This window comes from Sitophilus oryzae, unplaced genomic scaffold, assembly GCF_002938485.1.
Source record: "Sitophilus oryzae breed Bouriz unplaced genomic scaffold, Soryzae_2.0 scaffold_158_pilon_pilon, whole genome shotgun sequence".
NCBI lineage: Eukaryota > Metazoa > Arthropoda > Insecta > Coleoptera > Curculionidae > Sitophilus > Sitophilus oryzae.
In genome coordinates this window covers 1,772,668-1,795,583 of record NW_022146269.1, presented here as the reverse complement: position 1 = coordinate 1,795,583, position 22,916 = coordinate 1,772,668, and the positions used below count along the sequence as shown (strand labels likewise).

General features: G+C 31.2%; 2 protein-coding genes across 9 annotated transcripts in view; one reads left to right on the top strand and one right to left on the bottom strand.

Moving 5' to 3' along the window:
• Positions 1 to 22,916, top strand: part of LOC115879850 (rap guanine nucleotide exchange factor 2) — a 329,414-nt gene that overhangs the window by 1,762 nt on the left and 304,736 nt on the right. The window lies entirely within an intron of this gene.
• LOC115879873 lies at positions 2,838 to 3,440 on the bottom strand. The gene has a single exon (XM_030896894.1). It carries the CDS (start codon positions 3,438 to 3,440, stop codon positions 2,838 to 2,840), a length of 603 nt encoding a protein of 200 aa, XP_030752754.1.

The following is a 22,916-nucleotide window of genomic DNA, read 5'->3' as shown; positions in this document are numbered from 1 at the left end:
CCTTCTATAGTACCATATTTGATGACATAGCAATATTAGGTACATGGCGGCAATAGGGCTTAAACTTGGTATACTACGTATTTTCGGTGACATTGTAATATGATGGTACTATGATGCATATCATCTGGTACCATAATATAGTACCATATTATGTACATGGCGTTCGATTGGGCTTAAATTTGGGATACTACGTATCTTCGGTGATATTGTAATATTATGGTACCAAGGAGCATAATAAGAGGTACCATAATATAGTACTATATTACGATACCATTTCCTGGCGTTCGATTGGACTTAAATTTGTTATACTACGTATCTTCGGTTACATTGTAATATGATGGTACTATGATGCTTATAAAGTGGTACCTTAATATAGTACCATATTTCAATACCATTTCCTGGCGTTCGATTGAGCTCATATTTGATATATACTTGCGTATTTTTGATGACATTGCATTATTATGGTACCATGAAGCATATCAACTGGTACCATAATATAGTACTATATTACGTACATGGCGTTCGATTGGGCTTAAACTTGGGATACTACGTATTTTCGGTGACATTGTAATATGATGGTACTATGATGCATATAAAGTGGTACCTTAATATAGTACCATATTACGATACCATTTCCTGGCGTTCGATTGGGCTCAAACTTGGTATACTACGTATTTTCGGTGACATTGTAATATGATTGAACTATGATGTATATAAAGTGGTACCTTAATATAGTACCATATTACGATACCATTTCATGGCGTTCGATTGTTCTTAAATTTGGTATACTACGGATCTTCGGTGACATTGCAATATTATGGTACCTTAAAGTATATCGAGTGGTACCATAATATAGGACACTATTATGATATCATTTCCTGGAGTTCGATTGGGCCCAAATTTGGTATACTTTTCTTTATAAAGATTTGTTTAATTAATAATTTTAATTTATTTTACGAATTTTAATTTATTGTTCGATGTCGTGACAGCAACTTTTATGCCGAACTAATATATTATTAATTGTACCTGTGTCACTTTTTTAAAATCTACCTAGGTCTATATAAATAACGTGGCAAACGGAAGAAATTTGTTATTATAGTATTTTTTAGTCAGTTAACATTTTTTGTACTGCATTTTAATAAATTATTTCCATTATTATTAAACTTATATTTCATTACTAACGTTCCAGCATTAATAAATATCACTATCAATCGCCCTGTATATTATTAATTTTAAAGGTATTTTCTTAGTTAACATTATAAGGTAGTGTATATTAAAAATGTATATGTTTTGTAATAATATACTTAAAATTATTTTAATAGCCAAAGGAATAATTAATATAAGTGTGTCTGACAAGAAAAGAAGAATAGAAAGAAACACATACTGCATTATACACAATAAAAAGAATGGGATGCTAATTCAAGTCTTTTTGAATCTGGCAACTGTGCATATTTAGCCGAGCTATAAGGCCGTCGACGAGCCGTCGATCCAAAACCGAAAGTTCAAAATTTCTAATTATATTCTGATTATGATATTGTCGCGCCATCTAGTATTCTATTTGTGCAATTTTAGCTCTTTCATTTCGAGTATTTTTCTGTTGCGTAGCTAGATATTCTGTGCTAAAAGGCTGTGTTCCTAACTCGGTCTTTTTTAGCCTTCTCCATTATAGTTCTCTTCAGTTGAGCTACCCTTAACATACTTTTGATTTTGTTTGTTTCCTTCCATACTAACAGTATTTAATAAAATTTATTAAAAACAGATATACAGGGTGGTCCGAATTGTATTACGGAAACTTCGGCAGCATATTCTGCAGATAAGTAAAAAAGTTCGTATAAATGTATGTCCTAAAATGCTTAGTTTCGGAGATACAGGGTGTAGAAATTTCATTTTTATTTCATTTTTTTTCAAATAATTTCTGCAGTAACGTCAATATTTGGATGAAAATTGGTGTCTGGAAGTTTTTTGACTTGAAAAATTTGATTTTGATGTCAATTTGACTCCTACTAGTAGAGGGCGCCCCCTACATATTTTTTAAATGTTTTGAAGAGTTGTAACTTTTTGTCCGTACCTGTAAAAAACTACTGAGTAAAAAAATATACATTTACGACGTTTTTTACGTAAAAAATGTCTCTTGGTAAAAATCGCTACGACTATATTGGTTTTTGAGATCTTTGGAATCGAAATTATCAATACTTGTCATCATTGGCATACATTAAACATGTTGACTAAATAGTTGTTAGACTGACATCATAAATTTGAAAGCTTTTGTGTCATAAGTTCAACAGAAACTGTTTTATCAACATTTTTTGCAGAAAAATTTATGATTAATTTAAAAAAATAAAAATTTCTCAAATTTATTATTTCAGTGAAATAACTATCTACTCAACGTGTTTATTTTTCGTCAATAATGACATGTATTGACTATTTCCATTCTAAATATCTTGAGAACGGTTACTTGTAGCGATTTTCACAAAGAGATATTTTTTACGTAAAAAGTCACAGAGATGTATATTTTTTCCCTCGGTAGTTTTATACAGGTACAGACAAAAAGTTATTAAGCTTCAAAACAGTTGAAACACATGTAGGTGGCGCCCTCTATCAGTAGGAGTCATATTGACATCAAAATCGTTCCAGAAGTTTTAACTGAACGTATATGCCACTCTTGCTACTCCAAGATCTTTCCTATCAATACAGATTATGATTGCTTTACTAATAACGTATGGTCCTAAAGTTTTGGGGAAAAAATTCAGAAACTGACAACTCTTATAAAATTAGTTTTATATTTTTATTATATTTTTAAATAACCTATATTTACTATCCTAATTATAAAATAAAATTCAAACAGTGGACAAGGGACCGTTATTTTCGATTTGCCTAAGAATTCCGCTGACGCGTTGCATCATCCTTTGGACAACTTGAGCGTCGATTTCTCTAATTTTTCTGAATATACGGCGTCGCAATTGTTCATCGTTTTGTGCTTCCCACCCGTTATTGTAGACTTTCCTACTCAATATTGCCCAGAACTCTTCGATTGGGCGAGCCTGAGGTAGGTTAGGGGGATTGTCTACTTTCGGTACAAAGTTGATGTTGTTCGCTTCATACCAGTCCCTTGTGATTCTCGCGTAATGGCATGAAGCGAGATCCGGCCAAAATATTATTTCGTCATCCACATGATGCGTGTTCAAAAACTGAAGAAGTTTAGGGAGACAATTCTCGATATACAGCTCTGCATTTAAGGCTTCACCCCGAACAACGCCAATGTAAGTATGTGAGATAAAGCCAGCCTCAGGAATGGCACACCATACGAAAATTTTGTCCTCAAACTTTTTTTTACTTTTTAATCTCACATCATCAGGGACATTCACATAATTGTCCGTGTAGAAGCCATCATTGCCCTTCATCTCAGAGTTGCACAATGTGAAATATTTCTCATCGTCCATCACGATCAACTTGTTGACAAAATGCACTCTCCGAATTCGCCCAACAAGATTATAAACTCCTCGACGAAGATCAATTTTATAAGACATTTTAAGAAGCAGAACCCAAAGTCTTTTGCTTTGTTTATTGAAGTGACATGACTGATGACATTTCATTATCATGACTACTTCATTAAATGCATTTTATTACTTAACCAAACCAGATGAAAATTTTCCCAAAACTTTAGGACCATACGTTATTTAGCGAGATTTTTAGTATTAATCAGATCTTCGGCGATATTTTTAAGAGATTCGATATCGAAAATCTGAACTGGGGATGACACTTTGCCCACATGATGCCCTTCTGTAGTTCTTGGGGAACCATTGCTTAGCTTGTCTGTACCGAAGTCATGTATGTGATTTGTAGATTTCCCACGTTTACAAATGCGATGCAACATGCAACACTATGCAGTGCGGTTGGTATTTGGCATTCTTTGAGGAGACCTCCGAATGGCATTTAGGATATTCTTATACAAACATATAGTTTTTTAAATGGCACTTAGTCTGTTTGTATTGGACAGCCTTCGATCATATTGTTACTTTAGAGGGAGACCCATCGGGTGATGTTTTGTCCAAAATCGAAATAGGTACGTCGCTAGTTATTTCGTAAGAATATGTAAGAATATGTATTATGTATTTATAGAGTAAAAATAAAATTAAAAATAAATCAACAATTGAAAAGAGTTCATTGTATTTACCATAGACTATTAATGCAATTTTCACTTAACCTAACCGATATAGAGGTATATTTTGAGTGTCGTTGATTAGAGGCAGAAATTTCACGTATTTCTATACTAATTTATATAAGGAGTCTTCGTCGATTACTTTCGATTTACAGTTAGAAAATGATATAATAACTTCCTGTTATTTTAAATGTGGCCGTTGCCGTTAATGGTTGATTACGCATTCAAGAGTGCGACTTAACAAGTCTTTTTGTTACTTTCCCTTAATTTTCTCAGCTTTTCTACATACAAATATGCGTTTATCTTCAACATATACAGTTGCCAGTAATGATAAACACCTTTTTTAATATACTTAAAGTCAAATATAAAGTTCTTGTGCTTCGTTACATATTTTCTATAAATACTTTAATTTATAATACTAATTAACATTTTTTTGTATTTAAAGTATTTCAAAATTTTTAATGGTTTCGCAGATACACGCAGTATTATTAAATTTCATATCAAAGCTCTCTCAACGGTAAAATACGAGAGAAAAATCATTTGGCTTTGATAAAAATTTACTATGGAAAATGCCATATGAAAAATAAAACCGCGAATATCTGCGAAACCGTTAAAAATGTTGAAATACTCTAAATACAAAAAATGTTAATTTTTTAATTCTCCATCTATTGGAAAAATAATATACAGGGTGTTCCATTTAAAAAAAAACAAGATAAAATATTTTATATTTTAGAAAGTTTGGCGTAGAATTGAACATCCTGTATGATTTACGATAACCATATTTATAGCAAAGTAACTACAGACCACCTAAAGTAAATACCTAATATAGTTTTGATTTCAGGACAGTGCTTCTATTTTTAATGATTTTTTAAGAAAGGCTGAAAAATATCTATTTTTTATTTATTTATTAATATCTCTGAAATGATCAAAATATATTTACTCATATCTTAGGATTATGTAAAGTGATCAAAAAAGAAGCCAAAAATGCAATAATATACAGGGTGTTAAATTTAAAAAAATTTAACCCCCCCATTTAAAAAAATCATCCCAATCCACTCTCACTTTTTTGAGCCGTCGCGCGTCGGCGCGTGCAGAAGCAGAAATAGACTAAATTTTCGTTCCGGTAAAAGTGAGAACGCCAACACAGAACGCCGATGAACGCTGGTTAACCTGCTTTAACTGTGAACCGGACGATTTGACAACACTCTTTAATTTTTCAAGTTTATAAGCGCGAGACGGCGCACAGTGGGGTATTTAACACCGATAGTTGATCGAAATTTTTCTATGCAGACCTTATATAAATTATTGCTATTTTCAATTAAAGAGGAAATAATATGAACAAAATTTGAGCACAAAAACGAAACTTGCGGTGTACCGAGCGATAATAATTCCCACCATGTTATATGGAAGCGAAACCTAGGTGCCGTACCGCCGACACATGAACGCATTAACCAAGTTGCAACAGAGACATCTTAGACAACTCATAAGAATAAAATGGTTCCATCATGTCTCAAACGTATCGGTCCTTGAAAAAGCTAACTGCGAGAGTATTGAAGACATGATTACAAAGTCCCGCTTAAGATGGGCTGGTCACGTATGCAGAATGCAAGAAAACCGCATACCAAAATTTCTGCTTTACGGTGAGCTTGTAGACGGTAAGAGGAGGCCGGGTGGACAACTCAAAAGGTTCAAGGATATTTTCCACGAAAACTTAAAGGGAATTAACAAGCAGAATGAGTGGGAAGAGGCAGCTCACAATAGAACGGAATGTCATTTAAGAGCGACAACCAAAAAGCAAAGAGGCAACAAAGCAATGAGATTTTTGAATGTCTGGAGTGCGGTAGACAGATAACATCACGTATCGGGCTTTTCAGTCTCAGAAAAGCTCATGAAAGAAAACGCCTTGCGTGACCATCTTCTGATGCGTGTCAAATACTCGTCAGCGAGTAATTGCGGTATGGTATGTATGTAGGCGGATTTATACTCGTATTAAACTTCAAAAATACAGACATTAAAAATTCAATTTTATTCTGATATTTTTTTGATACACTAATTTTCTTTGTTTTAAACAGTTTGAGGATTTAATTAAAAGTGTTTAAAAAGTAAATAAACCATTGTTATACGACCAAAGAACCATAAATTAAATACCTGAAATATAGGTTAGTATAACTTCACCATATTAACATCTAACTGAACAAGTCTATTAAATTTTAGCAATAAAAAGCTCTGTACAATATTTAACTGCTATAGTTTCTTTAGAAAATCCAATTAATGTGCGGTTTCTTCTTGCATAAGTTCAAGATTTTCACCTTGAAATAAAATAATATCAGATGTGTGAAATAGGGTTAGACGTTATTTTTTTTGCATTTCCAATAGTGTAATAGTAAAAAAGTATACCTAGTTAATTCATGAAACGTTTTATGTTAACAAACTTGTGGTGTAGGGGTTTACGGCAAGTGATATTGTATTGTATCTTATGGAAATTTACCGATATTTAACCATAGTTTTATTTCATAAATATTTGCAACGTTTTCTTATGTTTTTTAAATTTGTTTTAGTATTATTACAGGTAATTGTTAAAGTAATTATGTGTAAGTATCGTAATATTCTGAAAAAGCTTCATATCAAGATTCATACATTATCTACACATTTAAATGTCCATCAGAATCATAAAATCGCAAGTCATTCATTCTTTTTAATTAAAAGTATTCTATAATAGTGCAGTCTTGAAAACTAATCATACTAAATTCTGCTATTATAGTAATGTTATACTCGCAGTGAGGAATGGGCTAAATTTAATATCTACACCGTTCTCAACTATTTCAAATGGAGCACCATTTATTTTATATCACATAAAGAGTTTTTATACGGTTTTTATTCAACTCGTACAAATTGCTATTTTTAAAAAGTGTTCTGTTTTTGAGAGATATTCGGTTTTGTCAATATAAAAATTTTTATTATGAACTTTTTCCCGTGTCTTCTGCCCTGGTAAATTCGTCCACTATTCTAGAGATTTCTTGACCACCAACTGCTTTGTGGCAAATTTTATAACTGCTTTTGCAGCGTCGCACAAGAGTTTTGGAACTATGAATAGCATTGATGAGGTTTGGTTAACCATTTTATATCTTATTTGTAATTCGTGCCCCAGTATCCACGTTAACGTAACATTGCCGTTCTCTCAATGTATTTAGTTGTACTATTGCCATTACTCACTGACGAGTATTCGCTATACGCATCAGAAGATGGGCGTTTTCTTTGATGAGCTTTTCTGTGGCTGATAAGCCCGATACGTGATCTGATCTTTCTTCCGCACTTCGGACATTCAAAAGTATCATTACTGCGTTGTCTTTTTACTTTTTGGTTGTCGTTGTTCACTGAGTTTACAATCCTCCTCCATTGCATTTTATTGTGCGTTGCTTCCTTCTACTAATTTTGATGTTAATCCCAATTTCCTCCTACCGTCTACAAGCTTACCGTAAAGGAGAAATTTAGGTAGGTGGTTTTCTTGCATCCTGCATACGTGCCCAGCCCATCTAAAGCGGGATTTAGTAATCATGATTTCAGCGCTCTTGCAGTTAGCTTTTTCCGGGACCGATGCCTTTGAGACACAGTGAGACTATTTGATTCTTAACATTTGTCAAGGTTTCTCTGTTACAGCTTGTTTAATGCATGCCGTCGGCAAGGGTCACAGGTTTAACTTCCATATAACATGATTGGAATTATTATTGCTTGGTACACTTCAATTTTCGTTATTGTGCTTAAGGAATGGTTGTAGAAAACCCTGTCTTTTAATTTCCAGGATGATTTTGAGGCGCTGCGAATTCTGTGCTGAATTTCCTAGTCGATGTTTGCCTTTTTCGAAATCAAACTGCCGAGGTAATGGAATTCAGCAACATATTCCAATAATTCTTCTCCAATTTGTATAGCATTGTTATGATTTTCCGAGGGAGTGCACATGATTTTAGTTTTATCGATGTTCAATAATTTAAGGCCCTGAGTTTCGTATGCCCAGGTATATACAGCACTATATACAATAGAATGAGTCTTATATACATGAAAATATTTTCAGGGCTGGTAGATCTCGATAAAAGAAACAAATTTTTTCTTTACTGTTTTTCAAATTTAATAAGTCCAAAATAACCGAGTTATTTTACTTTGAAATTTTAAAAAAATATTTTTTTTTGCTTAAATTGTGAGAATGCAGGGGTTCTAAACTTCTCAAAGGTTATGAATTAAATTCAGATGTTTTTATTTACCTACTGATTGATATTTTGCAGATGGGTATATCATTTTAAATTTTAAATAATTAGTCCTACGAAAATTTACAGAAATGGTGCTCGGTGGCGTAGAGGTACAGGCTCTCGTCTACCAATCTGAAGGTAGTGGGTTCGATTCCCACACCCGGCATTTCATCAGCCGACTATTTTTATTAAAATAAAAATAGTTCAGCCTTAAATGAGTACTTGGGATTCACAATCCTGAGGTAATAATAGGCGGTTGAAGCGTAGTGATAGCCACATTACCTTTCTTGTATACCGAACGGCTCTAGTATGGCAAGCTGTACCTTGCTACTCCCAAGGCGTTAAACGCTTTATACGGGAGCTATTATTATTATTATGAAAATTTACAGAATGTGTTCATTCTTTGACTACACCAACTGACCAAAGAAATCTCATTAATATGAGTATAACATTGTCAAAGCGTAAAATAATATAATTTTTAATATTTTAATGTTTTCGTTATGTATAAAATTAATTACCAATCTATTTGTTATAAAAGTTTCTTAATTTAATATCTACCATATTTTCAGACCTAACTTTTAATTTTTTTAATTGTCATATTAATTCTTTAATGCGTGCCATTATTGACTTAAAGAAAAAAAATGTTTTCAGCGAGTTAAAAGGTAAAATTAACAGACCAATAACATTACAATAATTTATGGTAATTTTATTTCTATAACTACTAGCACAATACCTTATGATTCATTGTTGCTACAGACCGTGAAACAAACCTTAGATCATCAACTTGAATGCGACTTGATATAAATTTTAATATGAAATTTTAAATTTAAATAGAAATAAAATTATATAAGGATTCTTGCCACTTAACTGCTAATATAGAAATTTAATTCTACGCTGTGTTTGTCATAATGCGGATCAACCTGCTCTCACTACCAGTTTCGGAGCCCTACTCCATCATCAGGTGAGTTTGGGAGATCCACAAAATGACAACCACAGCGCAGAGATAGTTAATTCCGACTTGTCGGAAAGTATCGGTTAGATATTAAGTCCCGAACGGGAGATAGCGGCCTGCGTGCTATGGTAGTACTTTCGTACCACCGAGGCGCAACTATCGATAGTAAAAGGATGATAAAAGGCTTTTTTTCCAGGCAAGCCAAATTATATAAATTTTATTATATACCTCTACTGCAAGAAATTTGCTTTCTATTTATATAATTTGGCTTGCCTGGAAAAAAAGCCTTTTACCATCCTTTTACTATCGATAGTGGCGCCTCGGTGGTACGAAAGTACTACCATTGCACGCAGGTCGCTATCTCCCGTTCGGGACTTAATATCTAACCGATACTTTCTGACAAGTCGGAATTAACTATCTCTGCGCTGTGGTTGTCATTTTGTGGATCTCCCAAACTCACCTGATGATGGAGTAGGGCTCCGAAACCGGTAGTGAGAGCAGGTTGATCCGCATTATGACAAACACAACGTAGAAGATTACAGTTGAGGGTTGGAACCTTTGGTGTTACACAGCAAAATAAAATTACACTAAATCACCACAATACACCAAAAACACTTTTACTTTTACACTGGACGACGAAAGTAAAAGTGTTTTGGTGTATTGTGGTGATTTAGTGTAATTTTATTTTGCAGCGTAGAATTAAATTTCTATATTAGCAGTTAAGTGGCAAGAATCCTTATATAATTTTATTTAAATTTAAAGAAACATAATGTTGACAAAAAATACGATTTACTTAACGCTTCACTATGAACTGGCTAAATAAAGCACCATTCATTGTGTCAGTTATTTTAGTTTCAAAATTACTTAATTATTTATTAATTAACTAGCTAGTTCATTAATAAATAATAAGTTGTACGAAATAATAAGAAAAAGAAACTCTCACTTCACTTGGCGGTACGAAATGAAATGATTTTTTTTTCTCAATCTTTTGGTATGACGATCGATGACATTCTCCATGTAATCATATTTAAAATTTCAAATTTTATATGTATATTCAGTAGGTCTGAGAATAGATTATCTATTTTTTATGCCTCTAAGTGATAAGGGTGGTCAACCCCAATTTTTTTTTGTTTTCTTATGATGTGGCATTAAAAAATACATACAACCCTAAATTTTTACCCTTCTATCAGCCCCTATTTTTTAATATCGATATTGCTAATTCAATAATTTTCAACCCCGTGAATAAAAATGACTGTTATCCCATAAAAAATATTTATATGCCATATAAAACGTTTGCCGGATCAGCTAGTTTTATACAGGGTTGTTCACCACATACGACACGGAGTATTGTGGCTAAACGATTAGATTTTTACATATTGTAAGTTTTGGGTTCGTTGAAGGACTATTAGAGCTACAATTTAAAAATATTTTTACAAGATACAGAATGTCCCAAATAAATAAAAAATATCAAAGTTGTATTTTTTTAAATGGAACACCCTGTATATTATTACATTTTTAATTTCTACGATTAAAATAAAGGTAAATTTGATTTACCTTTGTTTTTGTTTATTACACTTAAACCTTACCGTTTTTGAAATATTTTCAATTTTGTGAAATTGCAGCCAAAGTTTTAAATACTAAATATTTACTGAAGTTTATTTATTGATCAGTTATTGTGTTGCAATAATAAAAATTATACTACCTTTATACAGAGTGTCTAAAATTTTATTTTATATAATTACCTTTATTTTAGTCGTAGAAACTAAAAATATAACAATATACAGGGTGTTCCATTTAAAAAAATAGAACTTTAATATTTTTTATTTATTTGGGACGCTCTGTATCTTGTAAAAATATTTTTAAATTGTAGCTCTAATAGTCCTTCAACGAACCCAAAATTTACAATTTGTAAAAATCTAATCATTGAGCTACAATAATCCGTGTCGTATGTGGTGAACAACCCTGTATATTTTCGTAATTGTGGCTTGTATATTACTCTTCACATAATATTATCCTGTAGGCACCTGTATCAAAATTTATTTTTGTTAAATGAATACAATCTTACAACTTGTTTATAAGTTGGATGTGATTTATGATTATCTGTATTTAACGCATTAATTTATTCTGGGTTTTCCGTTTTGCCATGAGCGATGTACAAACTCAATAAAAAATTTTGAATATTCACAAGTGTGCTTTAAAGATTTTCGTTACAGCAGCCTCAACAAAGGTCAAAATGTCTCCAAATAATTTAACTGGGTAACTTGAAACCTACACACAACGAGTAGGATTTTAATATTAAATCATAATTTAGCGATAGGTATCTAAAACGGACGAGATCCTTTTTTGTTTTTAATTTGCATCGATTTCAATCAGTTAATTACAGACACCTAATAAGTTTTGTTTAATTGGAAACCTGAATGAAGCAGCGAGATAACTACGATACTGTAAATGTTATATCGTCAAAAATATCGTTATAATATTCTATATACGGTGTTATAATTTTTTTTAATTAAACTAGTTTTTTTTAATTAATTACTTCTTCAGAAGTTAATCTGCTATTTTGTCAAATTTACATGTTCAGGATAGTAAAAAGGTGGCTGGTTTAAATATGGTTAGACCGACCCTCTCTAGCTTATTGCTTATCGAAGTGATGACAGATAAAATCAAAGAAATCACTATACAGGGTGGCGTCTCTCATACGATGCGGAGGCTCCAAGGATATCGATAGTTTGTATAGAAATGAAATTTTGTGAGCATATGTAGGTTAACTTAGAGCATTTTTTAAAAATATATAGAGTTATCCCCAAAAAAAGTTGGACATCAAAGTTGTGTATTTTGTAATGGAACATCTTATACATATATTAATTAATTTTTGGGATTCTAGGAGGAAAATAAAGGTGAGTTTCATTAGGTATATGACTAAAAAATAAGGTTTTTGACATAATTAACATTTTCTAAAAATTAGGAACAATTTTTAAATTTCAATAAAACCTACCTAAATTCGAATTTACCCGGTATAAATCAAATTAAAACTTGGCCCAAAAAGTTATACAGTGTTAGACAAAATTAATATTGAACATTGGTTACCTGTATATTATTTCGATATTTAATGGGGAATTCATGTATCTTAACAATACTATTAAGGCTGCCTACACATATGCCTTTTACCATGAAAAGGTATTTTGAAAAGAGAATCATTTTATGCAGTGAACAGGAAAGGAAACATATTGATTATTGATCATTTGATTTCAACTAACTAATTTTTGTGTCATAATTATATCCGCTTCTAATTTGGTTTTAATTCGGTAATAATTAAAATATGTTTTCGTGTATCTTTTTAGTACCGTTGAGGATTTTGCTCTACATCGTTTAATTTTTGTTAAATTAACAAAAGGTATATCATAGCCACCCAGATTTTATCAAATAATAAAGATCTACTGACGCAAAATCATAACTATCTAGGAAAATCTTTGTCTGAGGGGTAGGCAACCTTAATAATATTTCATATCAACATAAGCCCGATTCGGCTTTGTTTCGTGGCTACAGGGTGTTAAAGTCTTTCGATTTATTATAATTCTCTTCCAAGTACTTTTAGCGTTTCGAAAGAAACTTTGAGAGTAAAAGAGTAAAAGCACAGATAACATAATCGTAAAAGTTACTCTAAATGCGACATATTTTAAAGCTAATAAAGTGTCGACATATTCACCAGTGACGTGCATATGGGTTATCACTGGAATATTTTTCTAAAAAAAGCACGTACGCCACTTTTTTTCTCTTGTTAGCAAAATAGTGTAAGCAGTTTAATGCCGATTAATACTTATCTCTTGATATTTTGTTGATTTCGGACTCCTTGATGAGATAAACGCAATTATATTAATTTGCCTTGATCCAAGTCTAATACCAACCTTTAAAAAAATTTAATATCATTAACTTGTGAAAGTTTTAAATGACTACTCATTGATTCCTCATCAAAAAATATGAAAAAAAGTTCCTATAAACATGGGAAATTCATAGTTTTAGAGTTACAGGATGTTAAAACTTTTTAAAATTAGGTTTTTGTAATTATTTTAAATACCATTATTTTTTTATTTGAAATTGGACTAATAGTAATAATATTTCATAATAAGTTAGATAAAATATATAATTTATTAATTTTATTTTTATTTTATTAATTGTGATTAATAAAATTGCGTTTATCTCATCCAGGAGGCCGAATTCAACAAAATATCAAGAGATAACTTTTAATTGGCATTAAACGGCCTACACAATTTTGATATCAAAAGAAAAAAGTCAGTGGCGTACATGCTTTTTTTTAGAAAAATAACCTATTGATAACCTATGTGCACTTCCCTGGTGAATATGTGAACACTTTTTTAGCATTAAAATATGTCGCATTCATAGAAACTTTTACCCTCAAAATTTCATTCGTCACACTAAAAGTATTTGGAAAAAAAATACAAAAAATTGAAGAAATATTAAGAATTTAACACCCTGTAGCTACAAAACAAAGCAGAATCGGACCTATGTTGATATGAAAAAAAAAATATTTTTACATAAGGAATCTCCCCACGAGAGATGGCACATGTTTTTTGAAACACCCTGTATAGCATTTAATTTTCACAATACCGGTCCCCACGACGCACAGTGCTTCGTCCCATGGACAAAAATCAAAAAATAAGTTAAAATTTACTAATATCTGAATATATAATTTTATACTTATAGCAATGTTCAACCATCCTGTATATTATTTTTCATAAACAGCGTTTTTGTTAGCAAATATTTTCACTAAAAATAAATTTTGCGATCATTATCTCATTAGTGAAAAGAATAACATTCATAGTAGTTCTGTATATTATGGAGTTAAACGGGTACGTACTTAATTGAAAGCCACTATGGATATTGTTAAACAAGGTATGTACTTTAAATTTATTTCTAAACAAGTTCGTGATTGTTTAGTTTTTATTTATTTTTAAGATGATTCTTAAATGGGTATAAAAATTTTACGTTTTCAAACTTCAAAAGGCTTTTAAAAAACATATCAAAACATATCGTATTTATTGAATATTTTTGTTGCCATATTCATACACTTTTAATTTTTGTATAGTTCACCTGCGTCTGCTTGCGACGAACTTTATTTTATAATACTTTTCAGATGGAGTAAAATTGATAAGCAATGCCGATCTGGCTAATACTTGGCTTGATCATAAGGACAAGAACTCAAAATTATTTGTATTTCAAAAAATATGTTCTTATTAGATATTGATGAACCTTCCAGTCAAATGAGACACCACTTGTGCCTGAAAAAGTTCACTATGTTGGAGCGAAACGTCGCATAAAAAAAGTGTCCATCTTTCAATTTATTATAAAATCTCATGCCCAAGAAAAGGAAAAAATAATATATGAATATGGTCTATTAAAGAGGTAACTATTAACATCCGAACCCCTCATACCGACAAAATGAACAGTAAAACGCGAAAAGTAACATATTAGAAAATGATGTACAGAAATATCTTATATGTGAGGATAGTTCATCTACCTGTGATTTGGATACTATAAATTTGGAAGATTCTGTCAGCAGTGATTCTCCTGAATCAGAGTAGTTACGATTTATGCATTTTGTTGTCCTAAAGTAAATTTATAGTATCTTAAGTTTTTTTTTAATTAAATATAACATTAATGTTTCTTTTTCATAAAAGAAAAACATTTTTATCTTATATTAGGCTTATATTATAGGAATCATGTTCTAATGTTATTTCAATTTTTTTTATCACAGGAATTTATTTAATACTTACACCGTTTTCATACTATAACTTATTATTTGCTTAGATGGAACACAGCTCCAACATTATTATTATTTATAAGATTTTTTTTTCATAAACGTGGGACTAAGAACATCATCATTTAGTACAATGAGAGTACTCATCATTTGTGTCAAATAAACCTAGTTTGAATAAATTGCTTACAATAAAAGAGAAGTTTTGGATTTTTGTCCTCTAGAGCCATATGTTCGAAGCACTGTGCGACGCGCTCGAGTAAATCCCCATTTAATATCTTTGGCTCACCTATGAATGGTTTACGTTTTATAACCCATAACAAAAAGTATCGCCTTGCATTTTGTACCCTAACAATTAACATCTATCTAACAAAATTACGATTGTCTAGTTAACGACTTAATTTACCTAGACCTATTTCTGTAAATGTCATCAAGAAGGATTGCTTCAGAAGCTTTCACTGATTGTGAACGAATCGTTAAAATTGCGAAAAAAAAACTTAAACAGAAACAAAACAATTTTATGGTGTTTAGCCGTCGTACCAGACAGATTTAAACAGGAAAGGAAAATGAAAAAGGTTTTCTCTTATTGTCCTCTTTCTCTCTCGAATCACAATGGTGATGATTTCGTAAACGCTGATGATTCTTCGACGTATTGTTTTCTGGCCTGGGTTTTTGTCTTGTCGGATTATATTTCAGTCATAAAATAGTGTAATTGAGTGTTTAGTAATTCTATTATACAGATCTTCTCTTCCTCGTCCTATACAGGGTGTCCCAGAAATAAGTGCAAATATTTTAACTGGTAGTATATTTTGATCCCAGAAACAGGCTTATGAGTTTTTTTTGCGAAAAAAACATTGTTGAAAATTTTATTTTTTTCTTGACACTTTCCAGGAAATTGTAAAAAACTTTTTAGTGCCGCTTGTTTATTCATCTGAGGCGTCGAATAAGCTGAAAACCCTGTGAAAACCCCTTCATAGCCGACTATCGCCAGCGATTCTCAAAATGTTGCCATTATTTTTTTAAATTTTCAAAGTTAAATAACTCGGTTATTTTCAATTTATTTTAAAAATGGTAAACGGAAAAGATATTTCTTTTGACCAAATCTACCACCCCTTAAAATATCTGCACTTATTCCTGGGACACCCTGTATTATGATATACTGGGTTGTTCACCACATACGACACGGAGTATTGTAGCTAAACGATTAGATTTTTACAAATTTTAAGTTTTGGGTTCGTTGAAGGACTATCAGAGCTACAATTTAGAAATAATTTTACAAGATACAGAGTGTCCCAATTTAGTAAAAAATGCTATAGTTGTATTTTTTTAAACGGAACACCCTGTATATTATTCTATTTTTAGATTCTACGATTGAAATAAAGGTAAATTTTATTAAGGTTTATCACACTTAAACCTTACCGTTTTTGAAATATTTTCAATTTTGTGAAATTGCAGTAAAAAGGCTTTATTTCTCCAAGGGTATCAAAGTTTTTAATACTTAATATTTACTGAAGTTTATGTATTGATCAGTTATTGTGTTGCAATAATAAAAATTATACTACCTTAAACAGAGTGTCTAAAATTTTATTTTAAATAATTACTAGCTTTAAACGGCAATAACTTGTTTAATTTAAATGGAACACCCTGTATATTTTAGGAGAGTCAGATGCATAATTTAATTGTCTATCAAATTGTATTATACCACTTTTAACCTATCTCTTCAAGTTTTCGTAGAAAATGCATTTTCTTATAATTTAGACCTCATTTATCAATATACCCATGGAATATTGACATTTTAGATTGTTTTTAAAGCAACAAATGTACAAAATGTACAGGCTAGTAATATTATCGTTTTTAACAAAATGATAATATTACTAGCCCATTTGTATGCAAAATGAAAACTATTTAAATCTTCATAAAAGAGTATACCATTAATTAAATATACCACCATTATTTCCGCCCAAATACTAATTAATTACATACTTAATTATGTTCGTGAATAAATTGTTCTAAATAAATGTGGATTTGAATCAGAAATCAATATAATAATAAATTATAAAAATGAATGTCTCTGTTGTTACAAAAAAGCATTTGTTAAAAAATGAAATATCATTTTTAAGGTGTTACTTTTTACCACACTGTCTAATACACATAAAAAATTCAGTTTTTTAGTTTTTGGAGCAATTATTATTATTCAACGCAAACAGTCAATTAATGTAGTTTGAATACTGGAATCATATTAATTGGTCCTCTTTAACAAATATTTAAACAGTTTTTTTTATTTGTTAATGAAATAAACAAACTATATCGACAATATTAGTATCTGTACTCTTTAAAAATTTGGTACATCTTTAAAACTAATCTAAAATGTCAGTATTCCATGGGTATATTGATAAATGAATTTAAAATTACAAGAAAATGCATTTTCTACGGAAACTTGAAGCTATAGGTAAAAAATGGTATAATACAATTTGATAGACAATTAAATTGTGCATTTGATTCTCATAAAATATACAGGGTGTTCCATTTAAATTAAACAAGTTATTGCCGTTTAAAGCTAGTAATTATTTAAAATAACATTTTAGACACTCTGTATAAGGTAGTATAATTTTTATTATTGCAACACAATAACGGATCAATAAGTAAACTTCAGTAAATATTTAGTATTAAAAATTTTGATACTCTTGGAGAAATGAAGTCTTAAAATTTTGACTGCAATTTCACAAAATTGAAAATATTTTTATCTTTATTTTAATCGTAGAAACTAAAAATGTAATAATATACAGGGTGTTCCATTTAAACAAATACAACTTTGATATTTTTTATTTATTTGGGACACTCTGTATCTTGTAAAAATATTTTTAAATTGTAGCTCTAATAGTCTTAATTTCTGTTGAACTTTTGGCACAAGATAATTTCCAAGTTATTATTTTAGTCTAATAGCTATCTAGTCAACATGTTTATTTTGTCTCAATGATGATATGTATTGATTATTTCAATTCAAAATATCTTGAGAAAGGTAACTCACATTTTTACCAAGAGATCTTTTTTCCGCAACAAACAGCGGAAATGTATAATTTTTTTCTCTTAGTTTTACTGCAGGAAGAAATAAAAAAATAGAAATAATTGAAAGTACATATCTACAGCGCAATTTACCTTCTCATTAATCTGAAAAAGTTCAAATTCGCATTCAAGCGACTTACTGTTGTTATTTTCTTCTCCTATTCACTTATTTTTAATTTTCCGCCGTGTCAAAGCCCCTATTGAATTAGCGGAACTCCACTTTACATTTAACAAGTATGAATTTTAAATTAGCAGTTGTGCTGTTTTTTTTACCCAAGAAATGTTTTGTTTCAAAACTTGTCGGTCGTATAAAATCACACTTTTTTGTGTAATTAGAAAATAGTTACATAATTAGGCAGTTAATTAAAATAAAAATAATAAGTATTATTATGTCTACTACAAACTAAGTAATTAGCCAATAATTCACACTTTCATTGAGAAGAAAAGAATTTGAAACAGTCGTTTGAGTTATAGACATACAATAACAACAAACAATAAGAATACTGTGAGGTACTGTTTCGATATGTTTAACTTAAAACAATTTTTTGCCATTCAAGAAATATTAAATTATACTTTGATGTTTAATTATCCGTCAAAGAAGAAAGTTAAGAAGTTATAATCGCTAAATAAATATAAGGTGTAGTGGCAACCATTTTAGCAGCTGTAACTATGTATTTCTAGCAAAGCTTCCATGAGTTTTGGTCGCGTCCAAATCGTTAGACTTTTGAATAGGAGCTTCTTTAGGGTTCACTTAACATCCCTTTTCTTTTCTCACTTTCTACCCCTTCGTTCGGCCACCCCACAGTGGTGCACCTTAATTAGCTGCGTGGTCATAACTGTTAGATATCTAGATATAGCTTGACTGCACCTTTTTTAATAGAAATTGATAACAAATGCAAAATAAATGTATATAAAAAACTTAATGTAATATGTATTAAAAAAATTGGGCCCAGTTCGTGTGATTTGCATTTTAAGTTCTAACTATTCGGAAAGGTATACAGATTATGTTTGTATTGCACATATGTACATGTTTTTTCATATTGAAGAAGTCAAATTTATTTTAAATGTTGAAAAAATAAAAGAGACAGTTGTTTCATTTTATAAATACAATTTTATTGTCAATTGATATACAGTGTGTCCACGAAATAAATTGACACGAAGAGGAAAAAATAAGTTACTTTTATTTTAAGACAAAAAGTCAATATTTAACCATCCGGTATAAGATCCGGCGGCAATTCGCGGCAGCCAATGGCAATTAATTTATATGCAATATACTTTAAGCAACAAGTATTATCATGCCGTTTAAGAGGATTTGAAAAGGAAAGTAGTTAAAGAGTGACAAGCAAAAATGTAAAAATACAATTTTTGTTGCCTTCAAATAAATTGCCATAAACTAATATTACTTAGGTTTAATTAAGTGCAAAAAAGAAAAAAAAACAGTTCTTTTTACCTTCTTTTCGAATGTCTATTACAGAAATGGCAACAGCTTTTATCAATTTTAATAAAATAAGTAATTAATTGGCGGTATCTGAAAACTGTTTATGTCAGCCTGATACCAGTAGCAAAAATGTGACATTTCTAATAAAAAAAGCGCTACACTAGGCTTACTTTATTTTGTTATTTATTATGTATCGTTTACAGGGGAATATAAGAAAAGTATTAGCAACAGTTTCATGCAAACATTTTGAAATTAATATTATAAGTAATGACCTATCTGGGAACCACTGTGCACCCCCACCATGCAAACTGACAGATTAATATCCCTCCGTTATCAGAAACACGTGGGGTGCATGCAGTATTAATATCTGAAATGCCCAATGCCTAATCTAAAACGTTTTTGTGACTGTTCTTTTACATTTTTGAAAACCTGCACATGCACATCCCATCAGTAAAAGACCATACATCATAATACCGTATGATCGAATAAAAACGGCGTCAGCGATGGCTATGAAATGAAGATAGCTGTCATTTTATATGTAAAATTATATTGGAAATGCCATCGATCGTCATTTCCAAGCCAACTGGACGCCATTTTTTTTCGATCATACGGTATAACCTTTTTTCGTTTTAGCACCTTAAAATTTTAATGTATTTTAAAGTTTAATATATTTTGTTCTAATGGACCGATTTTGATGATTTTTTAAGCAATTTGTAGCTAAATTTGCCTTTTTATTATCTTTTTCTAAACTAAAAATGAAAATTTCCATCTGTCAATTATACGAGGGAAAACAAAATGTTGATATTTTGGTGAAAGTTTGAAACACCCTGTGGAATATGTTAAAAAAGCAAGGAATTTAAAAATAAATTTATCATCTAGGTGTATCTTTTCTTTATAGGTTGTTTTTTGATTCATCTCATTATAGCTTTACTTTTTGGAGATATTCGCTTTTGGAAACATGTGTCCGTATTTTTTACATTAAAATCATGCCTTTGCTTTTGGTTCTAGTCAACAGACATATAAAAAAATGGTTATTATTTATGTAATGTCACTGTCTTTGAAAAATCGTATTATTATTGTCTGTTGGGCAGTTGCTCTAGCAGATATGGGTTTAAGTCGAAAAATTGATCTCTACTATGATCAATTAAAGCAACAATTATAGTCGAACTTCAGGGTAATCCATCTCTGCCAGGGTAAACGTCAATAAGCAATAAGGTGAGGACCCAAAGTCCATACTAAAATTGCGCTAAAATCGCTACTTCCTTATTCAAAAGCGAATATTTCCAATAAAAATAAAGCTATCGAGATGAATCAAAAATCCGTTTTTCGTACCGGTGAGTGGAGTTTACAAAATACAAAAGAAAGGCCCAACAAATCTCAAAAAGTCAAATCAAAATGTGACCAAGTCCTAAAAGAAACACTTGGAGGAAAATAATAATAAATTGGAAGAAAATGAACACTTTAACCCCCTGTATCTACGAAACAATGCAGAATCGGACCTATGTTGATATAAAAAATAAATCGTATTTTTTCGTGAGCAATCCCCTACCAGAGATTATGTGCCATCTCTCGTGTTTTTTAAACATCCTGACATTCTGTATAAAATATTTACAATGTACTGAATAATCAACTTATTAACGAAAAGGGCATAAAAAATAGCTGTCTTAGTATACGATCATTGCGTGTTAATTTATATTTAGCCACAACGGTAAAGAAAATAACTGCCAACTGTTTGCAATCACCCCCCTTTATTTGTACGTTACACATTGACAGCTGAATAATTGGAAATGTTACACCTGACCAAGTTTCTACTCCGCGATGACATGTTTGTTGCTAGGCAACAAAAACAAAGCAACAGCGAAAAATGTGCTGATTCCGGTATATTTTCAAGTATAGAAATACATTCTTGGTAGACTAGGTACCGGGTGGCCAACTAAGAATGGACGCCGGCTGTATCTCAGAAACTACTTATCGTATAACTTTGGGAAAAAAAATCTAATAAGTAAATCGACCAAGAGAAATCGCTAGAAATTATTTTCAAGTTCGAAAAATGTCCGCTAAGGGGCGTTTCTCTGATAGCCAATCAGAAAACAGGGTTTTTCTCAAAAATATGCAGGTGAACAGGTATTTTAAATATTACTATGTAATCACCGAGAAATTTGTAATTTTTTTGATGTAGAGTGTTTTGCTCTATCTCATAAAACAAAGTGGTGGGGGAAGGTTAAACTTGCTTTTATTAAAATAAGGATAACTCTGGTTTAGGTTAACCGATTTAAACAAACTAGGGCTCGTTTAAAAGAGCTTTTCTTCCTTAATGATCTCCAGTGTAAATTTTGTTTCCACAATGTTCTTCGTGGTAGCTAGAAAAAAAAACTGTAGACTTGACTGTAGAGTTTATAAATCGACCTTTAGATTTTAGGTTTCATTAAGGCGCGTACTCATCTGAGCACGAACGCGAACGAGGCAAGGCGAGGCAGAACGAATGCCTCGTTTGAACTTTGAAAACCGCAAATTGAAATCAGGCGGGATAGCGAACGAGGCACCGATCCACGGCCGTGCGGTGTGCGGCACTGTCGGAAGATAAAGAAACATGGCAGGTGATGATTTAAGAGAGAGTTTCTTTAATACGTCAACCTATTCTTCCAAAACATCTGCAATTTTGCCCCAGGCATCCTCTTTTTTATAACATTATAGTAAAGTTGATGATCTGTTTTCCATAAAATCGGTCGCTTTTCATATTCTTTAATTAAAATTAACGTTTTTTCATTACTCAAGTTCATATAGTGTGACCAACGGATCTGTAGCTACGGGGTATCGGCAGGGGAATGCAGTTGTAAACAAAACACGCCCAATTTCATTCATAAAATAGACATGGGCGTACGGTGTTATATGAAAATAATGTGTATCATAAATATAATACTCAGATTAATAATTTTTTTCAAAAAACTTTATGCTGTTTGAATCGTTACTGTTGAGTTAGCAGATAAACACTAAAAGCTTTTATTAACGCTCCCTTAAATATTTTGAATCATTTTATTATTGTGTTGTTAATATAATAGAAGAAATAATTACAGCTGGGGGTTGGAACCTTTGGTGTTACACAGCAAAATAAAACACTAAATCAGTACAATACACCAAAACACTTTTAATTTTACACTGGACGCATGTTTCGCTAACCATGTCTGGCATCAGCAGATGATCAAGACTGAGTCTTGAGGTATATTTATTTATATATCTGTACTAACTATATTTTTTTCTATTATACATAATTTTAGATATAACTATTTCCA